General features: G+C 59.1%; 1 protein-coding gene across 10 annotated transcripts in view; it reads left to right on the top strand.

Moving 5' to 3' along the window:
* Positions 1 to 23,956, top strand: part of DGKK (diacylglycerol kinase kappa) — a 34,694-nt gene extending 10,738 nt beyond the window's left edge. For 5 of the 10 annotated variants that reach the window (XM_068957061.1, XM_068957059.1, XM_068957062.1 and 2 more), the window contains 27 exons: positions 7,813 to 7,923; positions 8,512 to 8,592; positions 8,906 to 9,010; positions 9,454 to 9,586; positions 9,839 to 9,945; positions 10,410 to 10,535; positions 10,990 to 11,092; positions 14,148 to 14,310; positions 14,446 to 14,554; positions 14,878 to 15,017; positions 15,233 to 15,314; positions 15,900 to 15,991; positions 16,249 to 16,348; positions 16,553 to 16,793; positions 17,059 to 17,160; positions 17,292 to 17,391; positions 17,980 to 18,087; positions 18,910 to 19,006; positions 19,117 to 19,224; positions 19,440 to 19,553; positions 19,860 to 19,994; positions 20,295 to 20,461; positions 21,027 to 21,144; positions 21,235 to 21,567; positions 21,659 to 21,770; positions 22,611 to 22,741; positions 23,455 to 23,956. In XM_068957061.1, coding sequence (XP_068813162.1) covers positions 7,813 to 7,923; positions 8,512 to 8,592; positions 8,906 to 9,010; positions 9,454 to 9,586; positions 9,839 to 9,945; positions 10,410 to 10,535; positions 10,990 to 11,092; positions 14,148 to 14,310; positions 14,446 to 14,554; positions 14,878 to 15,017; positions 15,233 to 15,314; positions 15,900 to 15,991; positions 16,249 to 16,348; positions 16,553 to 16,793; positions 17,059 to 17,160; positions 17,292 to 17,391; positions 17,980 to 18,087; positions 18,910 to 19,006; positions 19,117 to 19,224; positions 19,440 to 19,553; positions 19,860 to 19,994; positions 20,295 to 20,461; positions 21,027 to 21,144; positions 21,235 to 21,567; positions 21,659 to 21,770; positions 22,611 to 22,741; positions 23,455 to 23,529 — 3,393 coding nt within the window. In that variant the 3' untranslated portion in view covers positions 23,530 to 23,956. Of the gene's footprint in view, positions 1 to 5,199; positions 5,252 to 7,812; positions 7,924 to 8,511; positions 8,593 to 8,905; positions 9,011 to 9,453; positions 9,587 to 9,838; positions 9,946 to 10,409; positions 10,536 to 10,989; positions 11,093 to 14,147; positions 14,311 to 14,445; positions 14,555 to 14,877; positions 15,018 to 15,232; positions 15,315 to 15,899; positions 15,992 to 16,248; positions 16,349 to 16,552; positions 16,794 to 17,058; positions 17,161 to 17,291; positions 17,392 to 17,979; positions 18,088 to 18,909; positions 19,007 to 19,116; positions 19,225 to 19,439; positions 19,554 to 19,859; positions 19,995 to 20,294; positions 20,462 to 21,026; positions 21,145 to 21,234; positions 21,568 to 21,658; positions 21,771 to 22,610; positions 22,742 to 23,454 lie in introns of those variants that run through there. The other 5 variants (XM_068957065.1, XM_068957064.1, XM_068957069.1 and 2 more) reach the window with 5 other exon arrangements.
* Positions 23,957 to 23,961: the final 5 nt, after the last annotated feature.

Below are 23,961 nucleotides of genomic sequence, written 5' to 3'. Positions count from 1 at the left end.
AGTCCCATGGCTATATGTGTGGGGGGCTGCAGCTGAGGAGGAGGAGGAGGAGGGAAGAAGGCTGCCGATGCAAGTTTTCCCTGTGTCTCATAGGTGCCTCCCCAGGTGGTGCCTGTGGCGAAGCCAGGGGTGCCAGGCATGGTGCAGAACCCAGGTGTCCTGGCTGACAGCCCGTGACCTTAGCTGGGGATTTGCACCCCTATCTTAGGGAAGCAGAAGGCGGAGGGGGGGGGTCCGACAACGAGCAGGAGGAAGAGTATGGATGCGTTAGCCCAGCAAAAGTGACCAGAGCTAGCGCTTTGCCCCAGCTGCGTCAGGACTGGCTGGGCCGGACCCGTTCATGAGCGTCACCAGGCAGCGCGCTGGGGTGGGCCAGCATCTTCCAGCGCTGAACCAGCTCCCAGAGCTGATCCGGCTTAAAACTAACCGGTTGGTCTCAGTTTAGCACCCAGCATGGAGCAACCCAGCCCTGCTGGCCGGACTTCTGGCCCAGGATCTGGAGGGTGAATTATAGCCACTCTCTAGACAGGATCTCATTTCTGAGCCTCCTTGCGATGAGCCCGGAGCTGCCGTTGGCGCCGCTGGTGGCAGGGAGCCGAGTGGGCTTGCGCCACATGTGGACAACGTCCCTGGGCGCTCGCCCTCTCGCCGCGCGCCCCGAGATGGGGTGCTCGCCCTCCCCACCCCTTTCCTGTTTGCAGAGGGGAAACGACGGGCTCGTTCACTTCTGCCCACTGCAGCGCAACTTCCCATCGTGCGGCTTTGCCCCGCTTGCTGCAGCCGAGCGTGGGAGGCGAGTGCTGCGCGTCGCCCTCCCTCGCCGCCTCCACCCGCTGGGAGCTGCTCGGGTTTGGGCTCAGCCACTGTGCCGCCTGGTGGCCCCGTCCTCCTGCCCCCGCGAGGGCAAAGCTGCCTGCAGGGCCACGTAGCCCTGCTTTGGGGCACGGGGCGGTAGTGCAGGAGCGGTGCTGCCCGGGCGTCCTCTGCTCTCTCCAACAGACAACACAGGGGTCCAAAATCACCGCTCGCCTTTGGGCTGCTGCTGGGACGGAGCATTCTGTGGGACGGAGGCGATGTCTTTTGGACAGATATGGGGACAGGGATTTGGGGCCCTTCTAGGCCGTGCAGGGAGGCTGTGTCGAATGCTCCCGGTCAAGACAGCAAAGGGGCCCCACTGGGTGCTCTGACTCAGCTGCATGCAGCTGATTCACCCCAGCAAGGCCCTGAAACTGCCCCCCTGCGGCCGGGACAGCACAGGTCTGTCAACACGGCTCTGCTGCTCATTTCCTAGAGGAACCTGCTTCACTTTCCCCAGGGTGAGGGCTGGCTGCCCAGCCCTGCACGGGCAACCAAGGGAGCTTGTGCCCCATCAGGTCGGCCTGTGGCTGAGAGAGGACCCGCGAGCCCAGTTAAGCTGAAACCTCCGCTGCAGTCAGACCGCTCGTGGGCTGAAGTGCTGGCTGTCCCTGTCAGCCGGGCAGTGACAAGCACCTCGTGAAAGGGTGAATGCTTAGGGATGCCATATGGACAGGAGCAGGCAGACCCACACCTGCCCCCGGTCAGTGCAGAGCCATGATAGCTGCAGCCTCTCCGGCGGCTGAGCCTGCCCATCCTGCCCGTATGTGCCTGTAGCGTGCGGATGAGCTCGTGGCAGGGGGACGCGTGCCCGTTGCGTGCCAGGTCTGGTGGAGCAGCAGCCCAGCCCGGCCAGCACTGCCCAACCTGCTCCCATGACCCAAAACTAAAGCACCCAGCAAAGCATAACGAAGAGGATGCTAGGCCTGGCCTTGCTGTGCTACCGGAAGGGCGTTACATTGGTCCTGGTAGGGAGCCTTTTAAATGGGAAAACTGCTGATGAACTCGTGCTCCTAACGAACTCACCGTCTCAGGTTCTGGGGTTTGCTGGGATGCTGTTGGTGTCTGCAAAGCGCCTGCGAGCACAGCACAACCACTTCCCACAGCCCAAAGGAGAAGGGTGCTGGGGAGGAAGTGGAGAACACCACCGGTTTGCAAGAGCGAGGAGAGCAGGGAGGTGCCCGTTGCCACCATGCCTGGGACGCTCAGGCCTCCTGGATGACGGACACTTTGTGGCGGCTCCTTGTGCTGGACTCCCAGCCCCGGCGAGCCTGGAGCGTGGCTGGTGCTGCGGTGTGTGGCTGTGTTTGTGGAGAGCCTGGGAGGGCAATGGCAGCTAAGCCCGGCTTGGCTCACCCCAGGTGCTGGCGCCTGCCTGCAGAGCCCTGCCTGGTCTGGCAAGGACGTTGATGGCAGCAGGTGGTGTGCAGCTTTCCTGCAGCAATAAAGCCATAAACCTGGCAGGGCCCTGATGTGTCAAGATGACACATGAGTGATGAGAGCAGGAACACGTCAGCCCCCACCACCCTGGACCAGGAGGGATGATGGGCTGGGACCCCGGCCAGCTCAGGACCTTCTGGTGTGCCAGAGACCCCTTCCAGCTGCAGTGCTGGTGTCATGGGTGAACTGCCCTGGCCCATTGGGTGCAGCCCTGTCTTGTCTGCAGGACCCACTCAGGCTCGGGTAGCTGGTGGCAGGGACTATGCCAGAAGCCTCAGCCCAGGCATTTCAGGGCCTCCTGCTCTCATCTGGGATCTTGCCCTACTCCCTGTGTCAGGCTCTCTGTTGAGTACAGGGTTGTTGCTAGTGGAAGAGTAGTCACTTGCAAACATCCCTGCAGCAGGCTCTTGTGGCATCCAGGAAGTAGGAAAGAGCTGACACTGCACAAGGAGGCTAAGGTAGCTCATGAGCAATGAGTTGCTGTGCAGACAGAGGGACTTGCTGCCTTCTGGGCACTTAGAGAACCTGCAGATGCCTTCTCAGAGTCAACCCCTTTCCCCAGGCTAGGCCTACCCAGCTAGGGGGACGTGCTCCATTATTTTTCCCTTTAGTTTTATTTTTAAAGAGGGAAATGAATTGTAAGGTGGGAAAAAAGAGCCCAGCTCCAAACGCTCTGTGTGAAATGTGTCACTTGCGTCATGGGAGCCTTCGAAACTTTGCCGGTGTTGCTTGGAACTGAAACTGTAAAAATGTCACAGCAGAGTTACTGTGCGCTGAATGGGACGTGGAGGAGGAGGTCTCCAGGGAAAGGTGTCATGGTGGTCCTGGGCTCCTGGTGGCACACGCAGTAATGTGAAGGTCTGGAATTGGGATCGGCTCGGGGGGTTAGCAGGGTCCTTCTGGGTCCCAAAGAGAAAATTGCTCCCAAATGATTTCTGCAGTCCTGAGGCTCTGGGGCTCTTGTGCTTGAAGGACTTAGCCCACGTCTGGCTGTGCCCTACATAGCGAGCATCACACAGCCACTGAAATATGCTACTCGCCTCTGTAATGTCCAAAGAAAGGGGTGCAAGAGTTTCCACATGGGCTCCGGAGGAGACAGAGCATATCCACACCCCCAGCATGGGCATGGCCTTGCTCCAGACATGTAAATGCACATGCACACTGAAGGCAGACAAAATCTTCCTGGGCTCTGGTGGACCTTGGAATAGGCTTTGTTTTTGCAGGCTCCTCTGGCCTGCTTGCAGCCTGCTCCGTGGCCCTGCTGCTCTGAACCAAATCCCGCAGTAAAGCTGCATCCGGGCTGCCCAGCTCACGGCTGGTGCAGTGCTGGTGACCACATCACTGTCCCTGAGGCTGCCAGGGCTGAATGACATGGGGACAGGGCTGTGCCAGGAGAGCACAGTGCACTGTGGCATGCTGCCAGGGTCTGGGCAATGTCTGGTTGCTTCATCGCCGCTGGCTGCCAGGATAAGTCGCTGCAATGCCTGCAGCTGCGCCCTGGGAACGTTTCATCCCTCGGCCCCCTTGCAGCGAGGGGAAGCTGGCTTGCAGGGTGGCCTTCTGTTCCCTCATGGCCGAGTGCCCTTGGAGTTAGGTGAGGGGGCAGTGAAGATGCTAGGCTGCAGAGCTAGAGCCTGCCAGACCGTATCCTGCCAGCCGCATGGTCCCGGAGCCAGGTAGGCGCTGAGTGCCTGCGCTAAGCCCCCCTGCAGCGCTGGCTCCAGACCCTGCTGGGCAAGCCCAGAGCCACTGTAATGGACCCTCCACATCCCTCTGCTCCTCGCTGTCATGGGCCTGCTGCATCCCTCTGCTCCTCTCCGTCACGGGTCCTCTGCATCCCCTCACTCCTCACCCTCACATGCTGCTTGTCCTTAATGGCACAAACCAGTGGTTGCAACAAAAACGGAGCGTGTGCCTGTGTCTGCCACAGGCAAATAGATTTTGTGCAAGTGGCATTTTCAGTTGGATCCCAAACTACCGTGGCCAGACACTGCCCTGTCCTGCTCTGCCATGGGGCAGGGGCTGGTGAGGACGCTGGCCCTGCAGAGGCGCTGTACACGGACTTGGGACTTGCAGCTGGACTCCCTGGAGAGCTGTGCTTCCCTTGCTGGCTGTGTTGGAGCCTGGGCTCAAGGCTGTTTCAGGCTCACCATCTCCTCTGTGTGCTTTTGCAGCCATGGGAAGATACACTGCAACGCTGCCAGCCAAGAGACTGGGCAGGGTGTCCTAGGGGACGCACAGAGTCTGGCACCTGGGAACACAAGGGCTGTTTGAATCCTGCCCAGCCAGCCGTAGGTGTGTTGGGGCTGACCGCAGCTGACCTTTCTGCCCATCCCAGGGAAGAAAAGCCATGATAGGGGGTGGTGAGGGCTTAGGACGACCCTCCTCAAGATGAGCCGTGATAGGGAGTGATGAAGGCTTAGGACAACTCTCCTCTAGTTCAGCCAGAGCCTCCTCAGGCTTGGTGTGGGAGGGTGACGAATTGAGAGCATTTCAGGGAACTTTCTGTTTCCTTGTTCTCAAATACCCGTGCTGCTGCTCCCTTTCGCTTCCCTCTCCTGCTCTTCCTGCTGGGGCTGTGCATGTCCCGGCTTGCATAGGGTTGGAAGCCGCTCCTTGGAAGATAGCCCGGGACATCCCAGCACCATGAAACCCATGCACCAGGGAGCTTGGTGAACGAGGTCAGGCCTGGCTGCATTTGGGCGAGTAAAGGTTTGAGGAGCACACAGCTCCTCCCTGTCAGCTCAGTCACTGGGCTGGTGAAACGCAGCCTCCCCCGAGACGTGAGGGCTGTTGTGCAAGTCCAACAGTCTGCTGGGACCAGGCAGCACGCCCAGATCTCCAGTGCGGACGGCCCCTCTGATGAAAGGTTGCTGCGTACCTTGCAGTGTAGCTGTGTCCAGAGGCCCGGTTAGCTCTGCAGTGTGTGGCTGGAGCATCACGGACCCCACAGAAAGTGAGTGAGTTGCTCAGGAGGGATGCGAAGCCCTGGGGTAGAGGGGTCTCTTAGCAGTGAGGATGCAATCACAGGCTGAGCAGGTTCATGGTACCACCTCTTGCAGGATGCAAGCTGGGGAATGTGCTGGTGGCATAAGCGTTCATAACGCAGAGCCTCAGGTCCACAGTTCTCTCGGATGCCCTTGGTGCCCGGTGGTAGTTCACTATTAAATACACATTTAATTGTATATTGGAATCTGATACAACTGCTGTTCCGGCTAATTGCAGAGGAGCATCTGAATAGGGCTGCCGGCAGTGTTTAAAGAAGATACAATCAAAGATTAGGCAGTGCCAGAGCATCTCTGCCACCCTACTCAGTGGAGGCTCCTGGCTACGTTGCAAGCACTAATTAATTGAGCCTTGTAAACGCTGCTGTGAGGAGGGTAAATATTGGCAGGTGCTGTTGTTCTGGGAGGGAAGAGCAATGGTGGGATTGGAGGCCAGGCTGTGGAGGCAGAAGTGCCAGCGTGCCACGGGGTGCATCCTGCTACTGGGGCGCCCTTGCTCTGCCTGTCACACTGCTGTTGGTCCCCGTTCCAGGATTGTCCTCCCTTGGGGCTGCCAGTGCTGGTCTCACGGGTGAGACCATCTTCATGCCTGCCTGTTGTACCCAAGCGGCTCTCTTTGGGTTCTTGTTTTGTGAAAGAGGGCAGGTATTGTCCGTGCAAGCTGGCACCAAGAGAGGGCTGGCTGAATCCCTGGCGTCAGGTCTCCGGAGCAGTGAGACTGGGCTTCCCTGGACCTCTGACCAGAGGCAGGCTGAGCTTCGGAAATACCAAGAAGGTTCCCCTGTTGAGGTACCCCAGAATAAACCACAGAGCCCCGGAAGCTGGCCTGCTTTCAGACACCCAGCTTCCCCCCACCCCACCCCACCCCAGCCAGGTGCTGGCCCTGAGGAAGTTGGGGTGCTGGAGGGGGAGTGGACCCACTGTACAGCTTGTGGGAGCAGGGTGTGGGAGCAGAGAAATGATTCTGGCCCAGCAGCTTTCCAGCCTTATGTGCCCAGCACTATCCTAGGAGAGCCCATTCCCCCAGGGCAGACCAGCTTATTGCTGTAGGTGAGGATGGGTGGCCATGGGGACATCCCTGCTCCCCAGTAGTGCCAGCCACCTCGGGGAGAGGGGGAGTTGCAGGACAGGCAAGGACACTGCTGCCCTCTGCTCACCAGGGCAGGCAGCTCGATGGCATGGCCATGGCCATGGGTTTATCCATCATCTGTGTCATGGAGAGACTGCACAGTGCCAGGCAGTCTCTGCAGGGGAGGAGGGGATGGTGTGGTCTGGGGCTGAGACAGCTGGAGTGCAAAGGGGCTGGAGCTGCTGTGCCAGGGTCATGCCAGCTCTAACAAGCAGTCCTGCTGGTCCCAGTGGCTCTGTGCTCTGCCTTGCTCTCCCCTGCATGCTTAGGTTGTTGCAGAGGGACCAGGCTCCCCTGGGTGCTGCTCCTGGGGACAGGGAAGAGGAAGTCTGGCAGAGGTGGCAAGAAGCAGTGGTTTTGCATTTCTGAAAACCTCCCATCACCCCTTCCTTCAATGCCTGGTAGTATCCCCTCAAAGCACCAGTACCCGGAGTCCCATGATGGAGGGACTGGTTACAGGGACAGGTTTGAAAGCAGGACCCGTGTGCAATTGTTGCAAGTGTCCAGTGTCCAGACTCTTATGGACCCTGGCTCTGGTCAGTCCTGGAGGACTGTATGAGCAGAGAGTGGGCTCTCCTCCCTGCTCAGCCCTGCCTGGTGAGGTGTCCAATGCACCATCTTCCCAGGGTCTGTCCTTTCAGCATGCCACTAAATGGGACATAGTTGGCTCCTGCCAACTCTTCCAAAGTTCTTCTGTGCTCCTTCTGCACAGGGCTGCTCTTAATGCAAGAGGAGTGGGATTGGGAAGCCCCCTCTGGGGAGCTTTGTAGCATTTAGGGGAGAAACAGGTCTGTCCTGGGGTTGGACTCTCCTGGGGTGATAGGAAAAGTAGCCAATGCCCAGGGTGCAGCCAGCAGGCAAGGGGCATCATTGCTGTCACTATTCAGCACTGGTGAGACCCATTTAGACATGGAGTGGGACATTATGGGTGGGACATGGGGTGAGACATACATGAAGAGCACTTCTCCTGCACTCAGCGTAGGTTGCAGAGGGAAAGTCTGTGCACGGGCGTGTGGCTGGTCAACCATGCTGCAGGGGAGCTGGGAGATGGGCATAGCTGTCAAGCAAGGGGGCGAAGGCTGGGGGTGCCGTGCAGCCCCCTATGTGGAGGCTGTGCTGGATTTATGGCCCCTCTGTGTGCCATGTGCTGGGCATGATGCCAAATCTGGCATCCCTGTACATCCTGTCCCACGTACATCCAGCACAGCGTGACCGTCAAAATGTCCCACCTAAAGCACATGCTCTAGGCAGTGCTTTACTCCTGGGCACAAGATTGTAGGGGAATGGCATTGCTGGAGGGTCTTTGTCGGGGCTGGGGGCTCACTGGGACTCAGGGATGGGCTGCACTGCAGGAGCTCATGTGTTTCTATGGTGTCTGTGCAGAAAAGTGTGAAGGAGGGGCTGTTACTGAAGCAGACGAGCTCCTTCCAGAGGTGGAAGAGGCGATACTTCAAGCTGCGGGGCAGGACGCTGTACTATGCCAAGGACTGCAAGGTAGGCTGGGTGCCCTCTGCGTGCTGAGCGCTGGAGGCTGCCAGGGCTCGTCTCTGGGGGTTGGGGATGGTGCAGTGGCCACTGGGAGGAGGACAGAGCCACACGCTTCCAGAATGCGGAGCAGGAGGGCTTGACCCTGAAGATCCAGGGATGACCTTGAAAATCCTGGCTTGCAGAGCAGATGTCCAGGATCAACTAGCACTTTCCCCAGTGCGTGTGTGCCCCCATGCACAGAATTGCACAGAGCTGTGCAGCTGGTGAGAGAGAGGGAAAGAGCTCATACCCTTGGTCTCTGACCACCCACACATGGTAGGGGGGCGAGGACATGGTGTTGCACTGATGGCAGTGGCTGGATGCCCTTGTCGGGAGAGCACGGATGTGGCCAGTTAGGAGGCCACAGCTGTGCTTGGGCAGCCAGGTGATCTGGCTGTACCCCCTCTGCCCAGACATGCCTCCCTACAGACAGCTCTGGTGCCCATCTCTGCCCCAGTGCTGTTGGAAGGGAGGCTTTGCTGCCCATAATTTTGGACTCTGGCACCTGCCACTATGTCTGAGGCTGAGAGCGGAGCTCTAATTTCTCCCCTGCAGTCTCTGATCTTCGATGAGGTCGACCTATCTGATGCCAGCGTGGCGGAGACCAGCACCAAGAACATCAACAACAGCTTCACGGTGAGGGTGGCACAGGGCGCCCGTCCCGCTGCCTGCCATGCCACTCCACCTTGGCTGCAGCACCTGGCCCACGGAGAGGCTCTGCAGCCCCAGGCACAGAGCCATGGGCGTGTGGGGCAGCCCCTGCAGTGTGGCGGCACGGCCCTCGTCTCCTGTGCTATCGGAGCGGGCAGTGAAGGTAGAGGTGTCATAAGCCATGGGATGCTGGTTCGCAATAGCTCTCATGCCCATGGGATTTGCCAGGGGGCTGTGCAGGGACCTGACTCATTGTGTGGTGGCTTTGCAAGGGGACATAGGGGCCTGGCTTTTCTAGGTGATCACGCCTTTCCGGAAGCTCATCTTATGTGCAGAGAACCGCAAGGAGATGGAAGACTGGATCAGTGCCCTGAAGTCTGTCCAGAAGTGGGAAATCCATGAGGTGAAGAAGGCTGCGAGCACATGGGTGGCCTTATCGGTGATAGTCCATAAGGCAGAAAGCTGTTCAGGGGATGCAGGATTACCTGGATAGGTAGGACCATGCCATATTGCCATGGCGCCCAGGTAAATAGCCCCAAGGAGCTAATGTCCCTTTGGCTCACAGCAGCACCAGATCAGGGTGGGCTCTGCCAGTGTGTCCAACCAACTCTTTAGCCTCCTAGGCTCTGTCTGCTCCTCTTCTGAGGCTTGGATATCCTGCCCTCAGGACAGGGAGCTGGGACGGGCTAAGCCCACCCAATTCTGACCAGTCCTTAGAGAGGTCTCAGAGCCAGGGGGTGAGGAGGGGAGGAGTGCTTGCATGGGGCTGGCTAGGGATCCTGCAGCACCTGCCCAACGCTGCAGCCAGGGCCCTGGCACTGATGGGCCAGGGCTCTGCCCCGGCAGGCCACGCAGTTCAACATGGAGCACTTCTCGGGCATGCACAACTGGTACGCCTGCTCCCACGCCAGGCCCACCTTCTGCAACGTGTGCCGCGAAGCCCTCTCAGGGGTCACCTCCCATGGCCTATCCTGTGAAGGTAAGCGCCACCAGCCAGCTGCTGGGAGTCAGGGCCTGCCGTGGAGTGGGCTGGGACCAGTGCGGGGCTGGCTCTCTCCAGCTAGTGGGCAGTGCAGGGGGCTGGAGGCTCACTTGGACCAGGAGTGATGCAGGGTGATGTCCATGGCCAGATTTGCTGGGATGGAGCTGTTTCCAGCCTCAGGGGCTTGGGGCCCAGGGGTGCACATCCCCTGGGGGACTGTCCCTGCTCCTCACCAACTCTTCATCGCAGTCTGCAAGTTCAAGGCCCACAAGCGCTGTGCAGTGAGAGCCACCAACAACTGCAAGTGGACGACCTTGGCCTCCATCGGCACAGAAATCATCGAGGATGAGGACGGGGTAAGCACATTGGCTCCATGCAGGGGAGCCACTGCAGTGGATCCTGGCAGGACAGAACTGCCAGTGTTGTAGCACATGCAGAAGTAGCCTTTTACTGCCCAAATGAGGTGCACCTGGCACCCAGGTGTCCCCTGCCCTGCATGGCCTCTGGGCCTGGCACTGGGGGGACATGGCCCAAGGTGGTTTGGAGGAAACAGCATTTTCCAAGCAGGGCCATCTCCAAATGATTGCTGGTGACTCTCCTGCTCTGCCCCAGGCGCTGGCATCCACAAGGGGCTAGGCAGGCATGAATGAGAGGAGGCACAAGGCCTTCCTGTACTGGTTTGCTGGCTAAAGCTATGAGGCATCCCCTGCCCTCCTCTCCCTAATGTCTGGGGGAAAGGGTCACCCATGGTCACTGTTGCTTGAGCACACAAGGAACTGGCATGGGACACTGGTGGCCGACTACCCCTCTCTCTTCACAGGTGGCCATGCCCCACCAGTGGCTGGAGGGGAACCTGCCCGTCAGCGCGCGCTGTGCCGTGTGTGACCGGACCTGTGGGAGTGTCCGGAGGCTGCAGGACTGGCGGTGTCTCTGGTGCAAGGCCATTGTAAGGATGTACCCCCCCCCCCAGTGCCTCTCACCCTGGCAGTAGATCTGCCCCTGTTGCTTCTCTGCTTTGCATAGCTTTGTGCACCTCTGCCCATGGCAACCCCAGGCATGGTTGTGGGCTGCGGGCTGGTTGGGGTTCCTGTCTGAGGCCACTGGACCTCTCATGGGCCGTTGGCTGAGCAAGGACTTGGCAGGGTTTTGGGAAGGATGGCCCCAGTGCAAGCTGTGCATCAGACACCCAAAGAGCTGGGGTTGAGATTGGATCTGGTGTTCTTCTCCCAGCCATGGTACTCATCACTCACTAAAAAATCAGCTGCTAAAAAATTAGTGCTCCTTCTGGCTACATCCCTGGGGAAACTGAAGCTCGATGAGAAGTGATCAGCAAAGCTAGGGGTTGGTGCTGGGTCCCCTTGCTTCTGCCACAACTCATGCATATGTCTCTGTACCCCCAGGTTCACAGCGCCTGCAAGGAGCTCTTTGGGAAGAGGTGCCCCCTGGGCGCGTACAAAGTTTCCATCATCCCACCAACCGCTTTGAACAGCATCGATTCAGACGGTGAGTCCTGGAGTGGGGAATGGCTGATCTGTGGATGCAGAGGACAAGTGCTTCTCTTGAACTGTTTGGGACAGGACCTCATGAGTCCTGTGAGCTCCAGCTCCTCCTCAGCAGTCTTTGGCCAGGCTATCATAGCACTCGGCCTGCTTTTCTGTGCGGCACCAGCAGCACTGTGGTCAGTAGGTTCCAGAGTCAATGATGTCCCTCCCTGCAGCACCTTCGGCTGAACTCTGCTTTTTGTGATGTGCTCTAACCTAAGGCTGCAGCAGTGCCATGCCTTGGGGTGGCACTTCTTCTCCAGGTATTGCTTTAGTCGCTCCTGCCAGGCCTGCCTCTCACGGTGGCCCTGGTCATGGTCCCTGCCCACTGTTGCTCTGGGCTCTCACCTAGTGCACCTGCTGGTGGCTTGAGACACCACATCCCTGCTCAGTCCTCTCCATATATCCTCTCTGTGGTTTTCCACCCCTTTCCCTAGGATAGCTGCAGAGAGAGGTGTCTTTGCCCCTCTCCTTCACCACAGGCTCCACAGGGGTGTGGGTGCCTTTGCTCTCTGTGGCCTGGCTTTCCCTGGGCTGGAGTCAATGGTGCAGCTCCAGGTGCCAGCCTCGAGCTCTGTCTCTAACCGCAGTGGCTGCCCCAGATCAATGGCTGCTCAGCCGTTCATCTCCTTGCAGAGCAAAGCAAGAGCCTTGCTTGGGTTATTTCTCTATTTCCAAACCTTTGCTGGCTTTTCTTTAACACAGAGCACGGCCTCCCCAATTGGTCTGTGAGGCTGTGAGATGTCAGGAGGAGAAACGCTCTCGGTGCCCTGACCTCACAGTGATGGAGAGAAGCAATACCTGGCCCAGGGAGACTCCCTCCCCCTTTTCCCTCCCCCTCTCCGGAGGGGTCCAGCTTGCCTCCACTGAGCAAAATCTGTTCTTCTCCTCCAGATATTTCTTTGCTTGTTCTTTAATGATTTTTGCTGCTTCCCTCAGCCGGTAGCTCATCTGCTTCTCGTTACTCATCAGGATGCTGTCAGGGTAACCATCACGCGGCTTCTTTTCAGTTTTAAGAGCCATGTCTCCTTGTGGCTGGGCCCCTATTAGCATCTCTGCTCCATGCCTCCCACGGCAGCCTGGTTATGCAAGGCTGGCAGGGGCTGCAGGAGCTGTGTCTCTGGGTCTGCAGCCCGTCTCTTGCTGGCTGACCCTGGCTAGGCTCTCCTTTGGTGGCAGATAACCCTGCCAGGCCTCGGCACTCCCCCTCCTCCCCGCCGTGATTTCTCCCCCGCTGTACATGTGCAATCGGCAGCAGGCTCTTCCGCTCCCAACCCACACACTGACTCAGCAGCCCCCGGTGTTTTGGTTCTCGGATCCGCTCCGGTTGTTCCCGGGCGGTAGCAGATATCTAGTGATGCCTGAGCCAGGCAGAGGCACCAGCTGGCCCACGGTGGGCCGTGATGATGCCGCTCTGCATGGACGTGTGCCTACCAGGAGCTCCCTTGGCCGCCCCAGAAAGCCTCCTTGCTTGCGGTAGGGTCGCTGCATCGGGGCTTGTGCAGGCACCAGGGCTTCCAACTGCCCCTCACTGTGTGCTCCCGGGGTGGTCTGCGTGTGATGGTGGGAGCAAGGGGCTGGGGGCTGCAGAGATTGCAAGGGTCCCACTGAAGGAGCATGTGAGAGAGCTCCCTCAGCAGAGCCAAGGCAAGGAGCTCAGCACTGGATTCGCGGAGGGCCAGGATGAAGCTGAGGCAGTATTTACAGATACTGCAATACCACAGCTAGTGATTATATAGCCACGCAGCTTGCAAACTCTTCCAGCCGCTGCAAAGGGAGATACCAGACAGGCAGGATGTGTCTGGATTACCAAGTGCCTGAGGTCTCTGCACAAAAGCTGCGGTGGTGGCTAGGGCAGGGGAAGCGCATTGGGGGTCAGCCTGGGCAGGCACAGGCGGCTACTCGGAGCCACAGGTGGTTCAGGGCTCATGGATGCAGCAGCAGCATGACTGCGGGAGCATGCCTGAGGCAGGACACCAGCCATGGAGGGCTGCATCCTGGGGTGCCGTGGATGGGCCAGGGTGTGCAACAGCCAGCTGCGGGCTCCAGGCCAGCTATCGATTCTCCTCTGCCTCGAGCACATTTCATTCCCCACCTAATTTCTTTAAAAGCACAGTGCTGGCTTCCAAGCCTCCCTAGGCCTCTGCATCATTCACCTCCACCCTGCCAGATCTCTTGCACAAGCAGGCAGCAGAGCTGGGGGTGACAGTATGGCTTCCTGTGCAGGAGGCTGTCCTGGGAGAGCTGGAGGGTGGCTGGTCCTCAGTGGGTACTGATGGGCTGCAGGCTATTGCCTGTGGTCGTGCTTTCTGCCAATGCCACCCTGGGTTGCACTGCTAGGTCAGATTACCCCCCTGCTGCTGTGGGGTTTTGCTAGGTTGGTCCTGGTTGGATTGCTGGCATGAAGAGGAGTTGACCATCCTGTGCTCACCACCACTTCTGTCCTTGTCAGAGCAGCAGCCCAGGCCCAGGTTTCACCTTGGTGACTTGCCTGGGTCCATGCTCCATCACTGCATCTATAGGCACAAACTTGGACCTGCCCCTCATGCCGACCTGGCACAGCCTTGGCCCTTCCCCCATCCCTATTTCCATTCCAGTCCCCTTTCCCATCCCTATCCACATCCCTATTCCTTTCTTCATCCCCCATCTCTTTCCTCATTTCTTTCCCCATCCCCACCTCTATCCCCATTCCCATTCCTTCCCCATCTCTATCCCCATTCCTATCTCCGTCTTCATCTCCATTCCCTTCCCCATCCTCATCCCTATTCCCATCTCCATCCCCATCTCCTTCCCTGTAGCCGTTGCCACCTCTCAGCTCAAACTTCCTTTCTCCCTTCTCCATCCCCTGAACATCCTGACTGCCATTTCAGCCCTCTTTCTTGACCCCAGCAGCCTGCAGGCTGGGCATAGCACAATCCAGGTGTCTGTGTGGTCTCTGGTCTCCTAAGGTCTTTAATGTCCTCAGGGAAGCTAGGCATGGGGACGCTGCTTGGGGCTCATATGTGGGTTCACTACAGGTTTCTGGAAGGCCACCTGCCCCTCATCCTGCTCCAGCCCACTCCTGGCCTTCGTCAACTCCAAAAGCGGGGACAACCAGGGCGTCAAGTTTCTGCGCAAGTTCAAGCAGTTCCTCAACCCGGCCCAAGTCTTTGACCTCATGAATGGCGGCCCGCACCTCGGGTAAGCACCAGCCTGGGTGCTCTCTGTCCTGCCAGGATCAGGGAGACGGGGTTGGAAGGGGGGGGTTGCATCAGCGTGGGCCCCACGCAGGAGTATGATGCAGCCCTGAGCTCCCTCTCTCCTGCCCCCGGCCAGGCTGCGACTCTTCCAGAAGTTTTCCACCTTCCGGATCCTGGTGTGTGGGGGAGACGGCAGCGTGGGCTGGGTCCTCTCTGAAATCGATGCCCTTGGCCTGCACAAGCAAGTGAGCAGAAGCGTGGCTGCATGGCATCGCCGCGGCATGGAGCTGGGCGAGCTGGCTATATCCTAGCCCTCTCCCTAACACAGGCACCTGTGGGGCAATGGGGTGGCAGGCCAGCCCCCTCTGCATGCCCAGGGTGCTGCAAACTCCTGGCATGGGTAGGTTGGGGTGCAAGGGACAAGAAGCGGGTGCTTGGCTAACATGGACCCCAGCTGCAGGGCCAGTGGTGTTACAGGTGGTTCCTCCCTCACCTTGATGTGGGTACCCAGGGCTGAGCCTGCCGCAGTCCCCAGCTTGCTCAGAGCACTCTGGGCCTTCTTCTGCAGTGCCAGCTGGGTGTCCTACCCTTGGGGACCGGCAATGACCTGGCACGGGTGCTGGGCTGGGGCAGCCTGTGTGATGATGACACCCAGCTGCTGCAGATCCTGGAGAAGCTAGAAAGGGCCACCACAAAGATGCTGGACCGGTGAGTATGGTGCGGGCCACTGGGGCTCCTATGGGGCTGGGCAGAAGCATCTCTGCTCACCACTTGGCACTGTCATCTCCTGTATCTCTCGGTCACCCCCCCTACCCTCTCGGTCTGCTGGCATGTCCCAGGCCTTTGTCCTGTACTAGAGTGCCCAGGGTGGGCGGATGAGTGGCTGGGGTGAGTGACAGCTAGTGATGGTCTCTCCTTGCCAGGTGGAGCGTGTTGACCTATGAGGCACCCAAGCAATCTCCCCCAGCTGTGAAGGAGGAGGAGAATGGGGACTCCAACATCCAGGTAGGCCGCTCTGGGGGATGAGAGCTCTGTGCGGGGCAAGGCTGGTCCCCTTTCAAGCCATGAGCTGAGATGGGGGGGCACTTGCCGTGGGCTCACATATGTGAAAGGGAAGGTGCGGCCCCCAGAGAGGTCATGCCTGCAGTCCTTGGGGAATCGAGGCTGCAGATGGGCTTCCAGCTGGCTGGGCACAGTGAAATGAGTCTGGCAGGGCTCAGCTCAACACATGCAAAGCCACCCCCCTGCACTGGGATGCACTTTGCCATCCGCCAAGGGGCAGGGTAGCTGGGAGACATGGAGCTGACCTGCAGAGTTGGAGACTGGGAGGCTATTTTTGACTCTTCCATATTCCCCCACCAGCTATGTGCCTCAGTTTCCCTCCTGGTGTGTCCTGCAGGGGCTAAGCAGACTGAGCATTCCCTCTGCCCAACAGCATGAATACCATGTGCCTGCCTTTGGGGCTGGAGGGGGTGGGCTGAGGAGGGCTGTTGTTCATCCTTGGTCCAGGGTGGGCTGGGCAAGTCTCCACCCTGGATTGGGGCACCCTGGAGAGTAGCACAGCCCCAGCTGTGACCGCTGTCCCCCCAGGCCCAGATCTCCCACTACGCCGACTCCGTTGCCTTCCACCTGGCCAAGATCCTGGAGTCCGACAAGCACTCGGTGGTGATCTCGTCTGCAAAGTAAGGGGTGTGCTGGGGACAAGGGTGCAGCTGCCCATGAGCCAGTGCCTAGACATGCACCCAGGGGTGCTGAGCCCTCCCTGGATCAGATTAACACTCAGCTTGCCAGCAGCAGATGCCAGGCTAAGTGCCAGATAGTCCTGGCACTGCCCCACCAGAGCAAGGGAGGCTCGTCCCAATGGTCCCCCAAGGGATGGTGCCCATGCCCAGCCAGTTGGGCTGTGCCCCTGCTGCCATCCTGCCCCTTTCCTTGTCAGGTTCCTGTGTGGCACCGTGAATGACTTTGTGGCTGAAGTCGGCAGGGCTTACAAGAGAGCTACTGAGAACAAGCAGGAGGCTGAGCTGATGGCACGGAAGGTGGGTTGGGGGGCAACTGGGGGCTGGGGCAGGAGACAGGCCCCGTGTGCTGGGGGCATGATCCTGGACCGGTGGAGAGGCCAGCTAGACTTGTCCTGGTACCCTGTTCTCTTGATGTGTGTGGCACATGGGGTGCCCGTGAAAGCACGCTGTGCTGGCAGCGGGCAGCAGTGCAGGGTGGTGTGAATGGTGGGCATCCTGCAGTGCGCCATGCTGAACGAGAAGCTGGACTCGCTGGTGCGGGAGCTGAACGATGAGGCTCAAGCCATCACGGTCCCTGAGGGAATGTCGCAGGCCATGCCGGCTGATGCCAAGGACCACGACAAAGAAAGTGGCTTCAACCCTAGCCCTGTGCCTCGCATTTTCAAATCCAAGGAGCAACTCATGCTGCGGGCAAACAGCCTGAAGAAAGCCCTGCGGCAAATCATTGAGCAAGCAGAGAAAGGTGAGGGGGTGGTGAGGGTCCTGAACCCAAGGTGGACATGTCAGCCCAGGCCCTGCCTGGTGCTGGTCCCAGCAGTGAGCTTGCCTGGTAGCAGGATGGCTACAGTAGCTTCTGGCCATGCCTGGCAGGGGCAGTGCTGGATCCCGGGAGGCTGCTCACTCTGGCACCTGGGCACAGAGGGGCAGTCACCCAGGAGGGACCAGACCCTTGGGTGTAGGCAGGCAGGACTGCCCCGAAGTGCGCTGTGATGCCTGTTTCCACCCAGCTGTGGATGAGCAGAACAAGCAGACCCAAGCCTACTGTGGCACCATGGGCCCCACCAAGAAGGACAGCTCGGAGGAGTGCAACAAGGAGGCGGAGAGGCTCAGTAAGGCTCTAACAGGGCAAGCTGTGGTGGGGCACTGAGGTGGCACAGGGCTGAGCTTTGAGATGGGATGGACTCAAGGCGATCAGGGTAAGGACAAATTTACTAGCTGCCTCCTTTCCTGCTCTGGCCAGGCTCCCGGCGAGAGACAGTGACCTCTGCAACCTCCTCCATCATCCTCGACAGGCCTGACACCTTCGGCACTTTGCAGTTCCCTGAAGACCCCAGCGCCCTGTGAGTCAGAGGCCAAGCTCTCTAGAGGGCTCTCAGGCCACTCTGGCTGTCCGCATGCGCCCCTTGTGTGGCAGGGAGCACAAGCGGGCAGCTTGATGGTCAGCTTTACCTGCTGGCCCATGCTGCCTCTGAGAACAGCACTGCTGTCGGGCATTCTCTGCCTGGCGTCATAGGTGTCCCCTGCCCTGAGCCCTCCCTGGCACCTCAGTGCCCGAGTGCCAGCCACCTCCTGGTGATGTGAGCCAGCACATGCTGCTTTTCACAATGTCAGAGCCCCAGCCAGCATCTTGTAGATGCTGAAGTTGGGAGCACTGGGTCACCTCCAGCCAGGTTCTAGGTGCTCAGTGAGAGTCACAGTGGGGGGACCAAAGTGGCCCCAGACACAGCTACTAGGTCTCCCTGCTGGCTTGGGTGGAGCTTCCCTGTGCCTGATACTGGCAGCCCTTTCCTGGCCCATGCCAAGCCCCCTCCCGTTGCTCACATTGCAGCTCGGGCTATTTTTATTCTGCTCCCATTTCCCAGTTCCACCCCAGCAATCACCTGTGAGTGGCTCTCTACCAACCCACTTTCCCTGTCTACTGCTTTTAGCCAATTCTCGGAGAAATGTGTCATGAATAACTACTTTGGCATCGGCCTGGATGCAAAGATCTCTCTGGAGTTCAACAACAAACGAGATGAGCATCCCAAGAAATGCAGGTTGGCTGAACCCCCAGCAAAAATATATGCAGCTTGGTTGCCTCCTGGCTCTCTGGCTTGGGGCTTCCTGAACCAGAAGGGACTCTCTGGATCCCAGGAACTGCGAGGTCAGCTCAGGGCTGCACCTCCACCTAGAGCTGTTGTGCTGGTGCATAAGCACCTCTGGATGCAGATGGTAACAAACGAACCCTGGGAAGCAGGATTGCTGTGAGGCTCCTGCTACAGACACCCATGGGGCCTGGGATAAAGCCTTGCTGGATCCAACTGTGCACTGGTGTTAGGAGCTGCTCAATGGGGTTTACTTGCTGTGCACCTGGATGGGCAAGAGCTTGCCATGCCAGTGTGGACTTGAAGGGGTCTTTAGCATGCCTGCATGCCAGGTGCTGCATCCTGCATCTCCTAGGAGGTGCCAGGCAGCACCCTGTCCTGAAAGCAGGGAAACTGAGACAGAGCAGGAACGTGCCAGGTCTGAGCTCATCTGGAGTCCAAGCCTGAAAGGGAACTGAAAAGCTGGTTCCTGCCCTATGCCTTCCCTCCAGTAACTGAAACAGCGCTGGAAGGGTTAAGACCTTGTTTTTGGGAGCCTGAGCTGTCAAGGCTGCTAGGCTCTGGCTGCAAAGGGGACAATGAGTTGCTGCCCTTTGCGAGCAGCTGCAGACTGGGATGGGCGGTGTAGTAGCCTCCATGGATTGGGGTGTAGGGTGCAGGATCCAGGGTCCAGACTGGGTGGTTTGGTCCACTGCCCCACAGAGGGAGCACGGTCTGCCACAGGACAGAGGAGACTCTGCTGTCCCTCTAACCCTGTCTGTTCTGCCCCGGCAGCAGTCGCACCAAGAATATGATGTGGTATGGGGTGCTGGGCACGAAGGAGCTCCTGCAGCGCACCTACAAGAACCTGGAGCAGCGAGTGCAGCTGGAGGTACATGGGTGAGGGGAGCTGTGCCCCGATGAGCGAGGGTGTGAGGAGGTTGTGTGGGCAGGGAAGGCCAGCAAGGGCTGGCATCCTCCAGGCTCGGCTTTCTCTTCCAGTGCGACGGGGTGCCCATCTCCCTGCCCAGCCTGCAGGGCATTGCTGTCCTCAACATCCCCAGCTATGCTGGGGGCATCAACTTCTGGGGAGGCACCAAGGAGGACAACGTGAGTGTGAGCGCTGTGGGGTGGAGAGGAGGGCACAGGTTGTTCTTCCTGTGATCCTGGAGATCTTGTGATCCCCAGGGTGGGCAGGGGTCTGGGATGTCCCTGCCTTGGGCACACGTTGTGGGGGGAAGTGTGGAGGGAGGCGGGGGGTGGGTCCCAAAGTGCTGGGGCCTGACTCCAACTTGGGGGTCTCAGTTGTGCTGGCCCCCCCGCAGAACTTTGGGGCTCCATCCTTTGATGACAAGAAGCTGGAGGTAGTGGCCGTCTTCGGCAGCATCCAGATGGCTGTGTCACGAGTTATCAATCTCCAGCACCACCGCATAGCTCAGGTAGGCTCTGGTGGGGCCAGGAAAGGAAAGGACTCTTTGGGACCTGTGTGTGCCCACACTGATGCAAGCGAGCAGGAATGAGGTCCTCTGTGGCACCAGAAAGCTTTGGGGCACCTCAACCTCAGTGCAGCAGAGGACCTGTGGGTGGTGTGGGTCTGCTAGGCTTCTGGCCTTGTGGCTGGCACCTAAAGGTCACAGGTGGTGGCAGGAGACTGTTCAGCCTCAACACAGATGCTAAACCAAGCAGAACCCCACAGTGGGCAGTGCCAGCCTTGTGGTGCCAGCTCCAGGCTATCTGCCCTGCAGTGCCGTATGGTGAAGATCACAATCCGGGGGGATGAGGGCGTCCCAGTGCAGGTGGATGGAGAAGCCTGGATCCAGCCACCAGGAATCATCAAGATCCAGCACAAGAACCGAGCCCAGATGCTGACAAGAGATCGGGTGAGCTTTGCCCTCCAGCCTGCCGTGGGGGCTAGCAGGTTAGGTCTGGAGCAGATGCCTCCAGGACATCCAGGGAAAGCCCTTCTCCCTTGGCTTGGCCTCACTTGCCACACATGGAAGTTGGCACCATGTTCCTATTCAGCATCTATCTTGCTCTGCCCCAGAAGCACCTGCATCTTTGGGACAGGATCGTCCATTTGCATGCTGAGATCTGGAGGGTCCGGGTAGCCTGTGAAACCAGGCTGTGCTGGGGCAAGGGGAGGTCTAATAAGCATCTAGAGGGCTTCCCTCTTCTCACAGGCCTTTGAAAACACCCTCAAGTCCTGGGAGGACAAGCAGAAAGGGGAGAGCTACCGAGCAGCTGCCCGGCCTCGGCTCAGCTCCCAGCAGTCCATGGAGTACCTGACCGATGAGGAAACTGGCCTCTTGCTGCAGGTCTCGCAGGTTGCTGAGACCCTCATTGCCAGGTCAGGCTGTGGGTATAGGGCAGGAGGACAGAAGCTTTGCTGCAGAAACTGAGGGCCACAGAGGGATGGATGTTTTGCTGTGGTCAACCAGGGTTGTGGGGGAATGGATGCTGTGCTGCGGACACCCTGGGCTGGGAGGGCATAGATGATTCACTGCAGGTATCGAGGGCTGTGGGGAGGTGGAGGTGCTTTCCTGTGGGCATGGAGCAGGGGTGATAGATACTTTGCTGCAGGCATCAAGAGTGCTGGGCCAGATGCATCGCTGCAAGCACTGAGAGCTGCAAGGGATGGATGTTTCACTGCAGGCACAGGGTGGGGGGAAGAGAGACTTTGCTGCAGGCACTGAGGGCTGCCTGCCTTAACATCCCCCCCAAATCTCACAGCTCCCTCTCTACTAGGCCACGCAGGTTGCAGAGCCGGGCTCCCCTGCCCTGCTCAGGTACCTGGTGATGGGGTGGGTGACTGCCTCCTTCTCCTCCACCTCTGCTCCTGGGGTGTTTGTTCAGCTCCACTCCCTGCGGCTGGGCTGGGAGATCCCACGCGCTCTCACCTGTCTCACCCACAGGATCCACGAGGCAGCCAAGGCTCACAAAGCCATGGAGCAGGAGCTGGCCCACGCCGTCAACACCAGCTCTCTGGCGCTGAGTGAGACCCTGTCCAACAAAGCCGCTAACAGCCCGGAGGTGAGCTGGGGCTGAGGGGAGAAGGGCTGGACCCCTCGCCCTACCAGCTTGGGGCCCAGGCACTCAGGACTCCCTCCCGCCTTCTTCCAGTTTCTCAGCAGGAATGCGGCTGTGGAGGTGGTGCTGAGCATCAAGGCGCTGTACACTGAGACCAGGGCATTCCTGGAAGGGAAGGTGGTGAGTGCAGGGTCGGAGAGCACCCCAAGCCCCCCAGTGGAGGGGTCCTCGCTGGAGGAGGGTACCGGGCCCTTGGCCAGTGCCCCAGCTCATGGCAGAGGGGCTGGGGACGGTCCCTGTCCCCTGCAGCTGGACTCACCGCAGGAGGAGGAGGCACTGCACGGTCCCCTGAGCGTGCTCGGCCAGGAGCTGCAGAGGCTGCTAGACATCCACTGGCTGGCCCCCATTGCCCACTCTGCTGAGGAGGTGGGTGCGTGGCAGATGGGGGGGGCCCAAATCACCAGGCCACATTGGATGAGTGCTGGAGGGCTGTCCGGCTCCCATCTGTTTTTCACAGGAAAACGTTGGGACAGCCAACAAGGGCAGCTTCAAGCTTCGCCTCAACATCCCCAAGCCCAGGAAAGATAAAGACAAGGTGCCAAAGCAGAAATCCAACAGCGTCCTCCCAGGTAAAGGGGGTCACACACCAAGGTGGGAGAAGGGCACTTGAACTGCCCTGGCCATCAGTCCTGTATGTGAGGGGTGAAGGGCTGAGCCCCTTCAGGTAGGCTCAGACCAGAGTCCCTGGGGACCCCAGAGTCCTCAGTGAAGAAGGAGGGTCAATAAAATGTCCTGCCTCTGCTGGCAGAGATGTGACTCCACCAGCCATAAGGGTTAGTGGCTGGACCACTGGCAGGGGAGAAGGACTTAAACTTGCCTCGCTGGCACAAACACACCCGTAATGGGGTATCCACCATGCAACAACCCATTCTACTGCTGTTTTGCCACCAGCCTCAGGCTGCCCCAGGCCTGAGCTTGCCATGGAGGGACCATGGCACACTACCCCTGGGAGGGTGGCAGAGCCCTGCCAGCCATGCCGGGGTGCCACAGGATCCCCTTTGTCACTGGCAGCATCTCAGAGCTTAACTTTTCCCCCAAGGCACATGCAGAGCCCTCCAGCACTGTAACTCCACTGCCTCCACTGCAGGTGGAAGGAAGCTGGATTCTGGTAAAGCTCATCCCCAGCCTGTGGGTTAGTCCCTGCTCCATGGCTGTGGGCCTTGTTGAAGGGGAGACGTGCAATGTTAAAAATACAGATGCTTTGTAAGTAAACTAAGGAGAGGAGAAAACTCCTCTCCTGCCTGAGCTGCCTGTGACCTCAGGCCCTGCCAGAGCTGGGGTGGGATGGGAGATGCTGGCTGCAGCATGCTGCCCGCTGCTGCCCTCAGCTGCCTGCTTTGCCTTGGCCAGTTGTGTCCAGCTGCCTCCAGCAGGGCTCACTGGATGTCTGTGGTTTTCCTCCCTGCTAGCAGACAAGTGGGGCTCCGAGGAGGTGGCAGCTTGGCTGGAATCACTTGGTTTAGGGGAGTACAGAGACATTTTTGTCCGCCATGACATCCAGGGCTCTGAGTTGATCCTGCTGGAGAGGAGAGACCTGAAGGTACAAGACCCCCTCATCCCCCCATCTCTGCCCCTGCCAACAGATTCCCTGCCTGGGTAGCACCTGTGCCCGAGCTCCCTCTTCTTCCTCCCCATCCCTCGGCGGGGCTTAAGGCAGGGGATGTCATGGGAAGGCACCTACTTACCCTGCTCCCCAGCACAAAGTGCTGCAGGGCTCACCTGGCATGGCTTGCTCATGTTTGCATGTGGTCAGCAGCTGGCAGCAGGGAGGGGTCTTGCTTTAGGATTCCTGGCTTGCAAAATCCTGCCCTCCCCCTGCATCCAGACATGGAGAGATGCTTGCACAGGGGAGGAGGGACTCTCCCTGTGTCCTCTCACGGCATGGAGAGATGCTTACAAGAGGGATAAGAGGCTCCCAGGAAGTCCTCTTGTTGGGGAGAGAGATGCTTACAGAAAGGACAAAGAGCTCCTAGGAAGCCCTCTCCTTGCACAGAGAGGTGCTTCCAAGGGGGACAAAGGGCTTCTACTGTACCCTCTGGCTGCACGGAGAGATGCTTGCAAGCAGGACAAGAGGCTCCTGGCAAGCATGGCAGCTGCTCACTGTGAGGCTTGACCACACACTCACACCAAGAGCAAGGGGAGCTGGACTTTACAGCCTTTCCTTTCTGCTCCTCCATTTCCCTAGCAGCAGGGGAGATCTGAAGCAAGGGTCCATGCTACAAGCAAGCCAACCCACCTTTCTCCTCCCTACAGGACCTGGGGATCACCAAAGTGGGCCACATGAAGAGAATCCTCCAGGCCATTAAGGAGCTCAGCAGCACGCCCTAGAACGAGGGCTCAGCATGGCAGCCGAGCCTGCGCACTGGGTCCCTGTCCCAGGACCTCTAGCCCCTAGGGACTGGTGCCCAGGGGCTGGGTGCCAGAAGGGGGGGAAGCCCAGATCCCCAGTGTGCCTCATGTGTGTGGAGCCCCCCATGCTTGCCTTGCTTTGTCTGTTCGTTCCCTAGCATCCCTGGAGCCACTGCTTCTCCCCAAGCCTGTGGGGCTGGAGACACTAATGTGGAGGTATGGTCTGGTAGGCGATGTGGCATGGCATGCCTCGCAGTCCGGCCCACAGTAGGCTCACTACAGGAACCAGAGGGTCTAGACTACTGTATGTAGGCCCAAGCTGGGGCCAAAGCAAGGACTCCCTTCCTCCCCCATGTGGGTATTTAAGCTGTGTAAATACTTGGAGAAAAGATATTTATTGCTGCTGCTTGT

The sequence above is a fragment of the Struthio camelus genome, chromosome 11, assembly GCF_040807025.1.
Source record: "Struthio camelus isolate bStrCam1 chromosome 11, bStrCam1.hap1, whole genome shotgun sequence".
Classification (NCBI taxonomy): Eukaryota; Metazoa; Chordata; class Aves; order Struthioniformes; family Struthionidae; genus Struthio; species Struthio camelus.
Note: the sequence above shows the minus strand (reverse complement) of the source record. Positions and strands in the feature narration are given on the sequence as shown.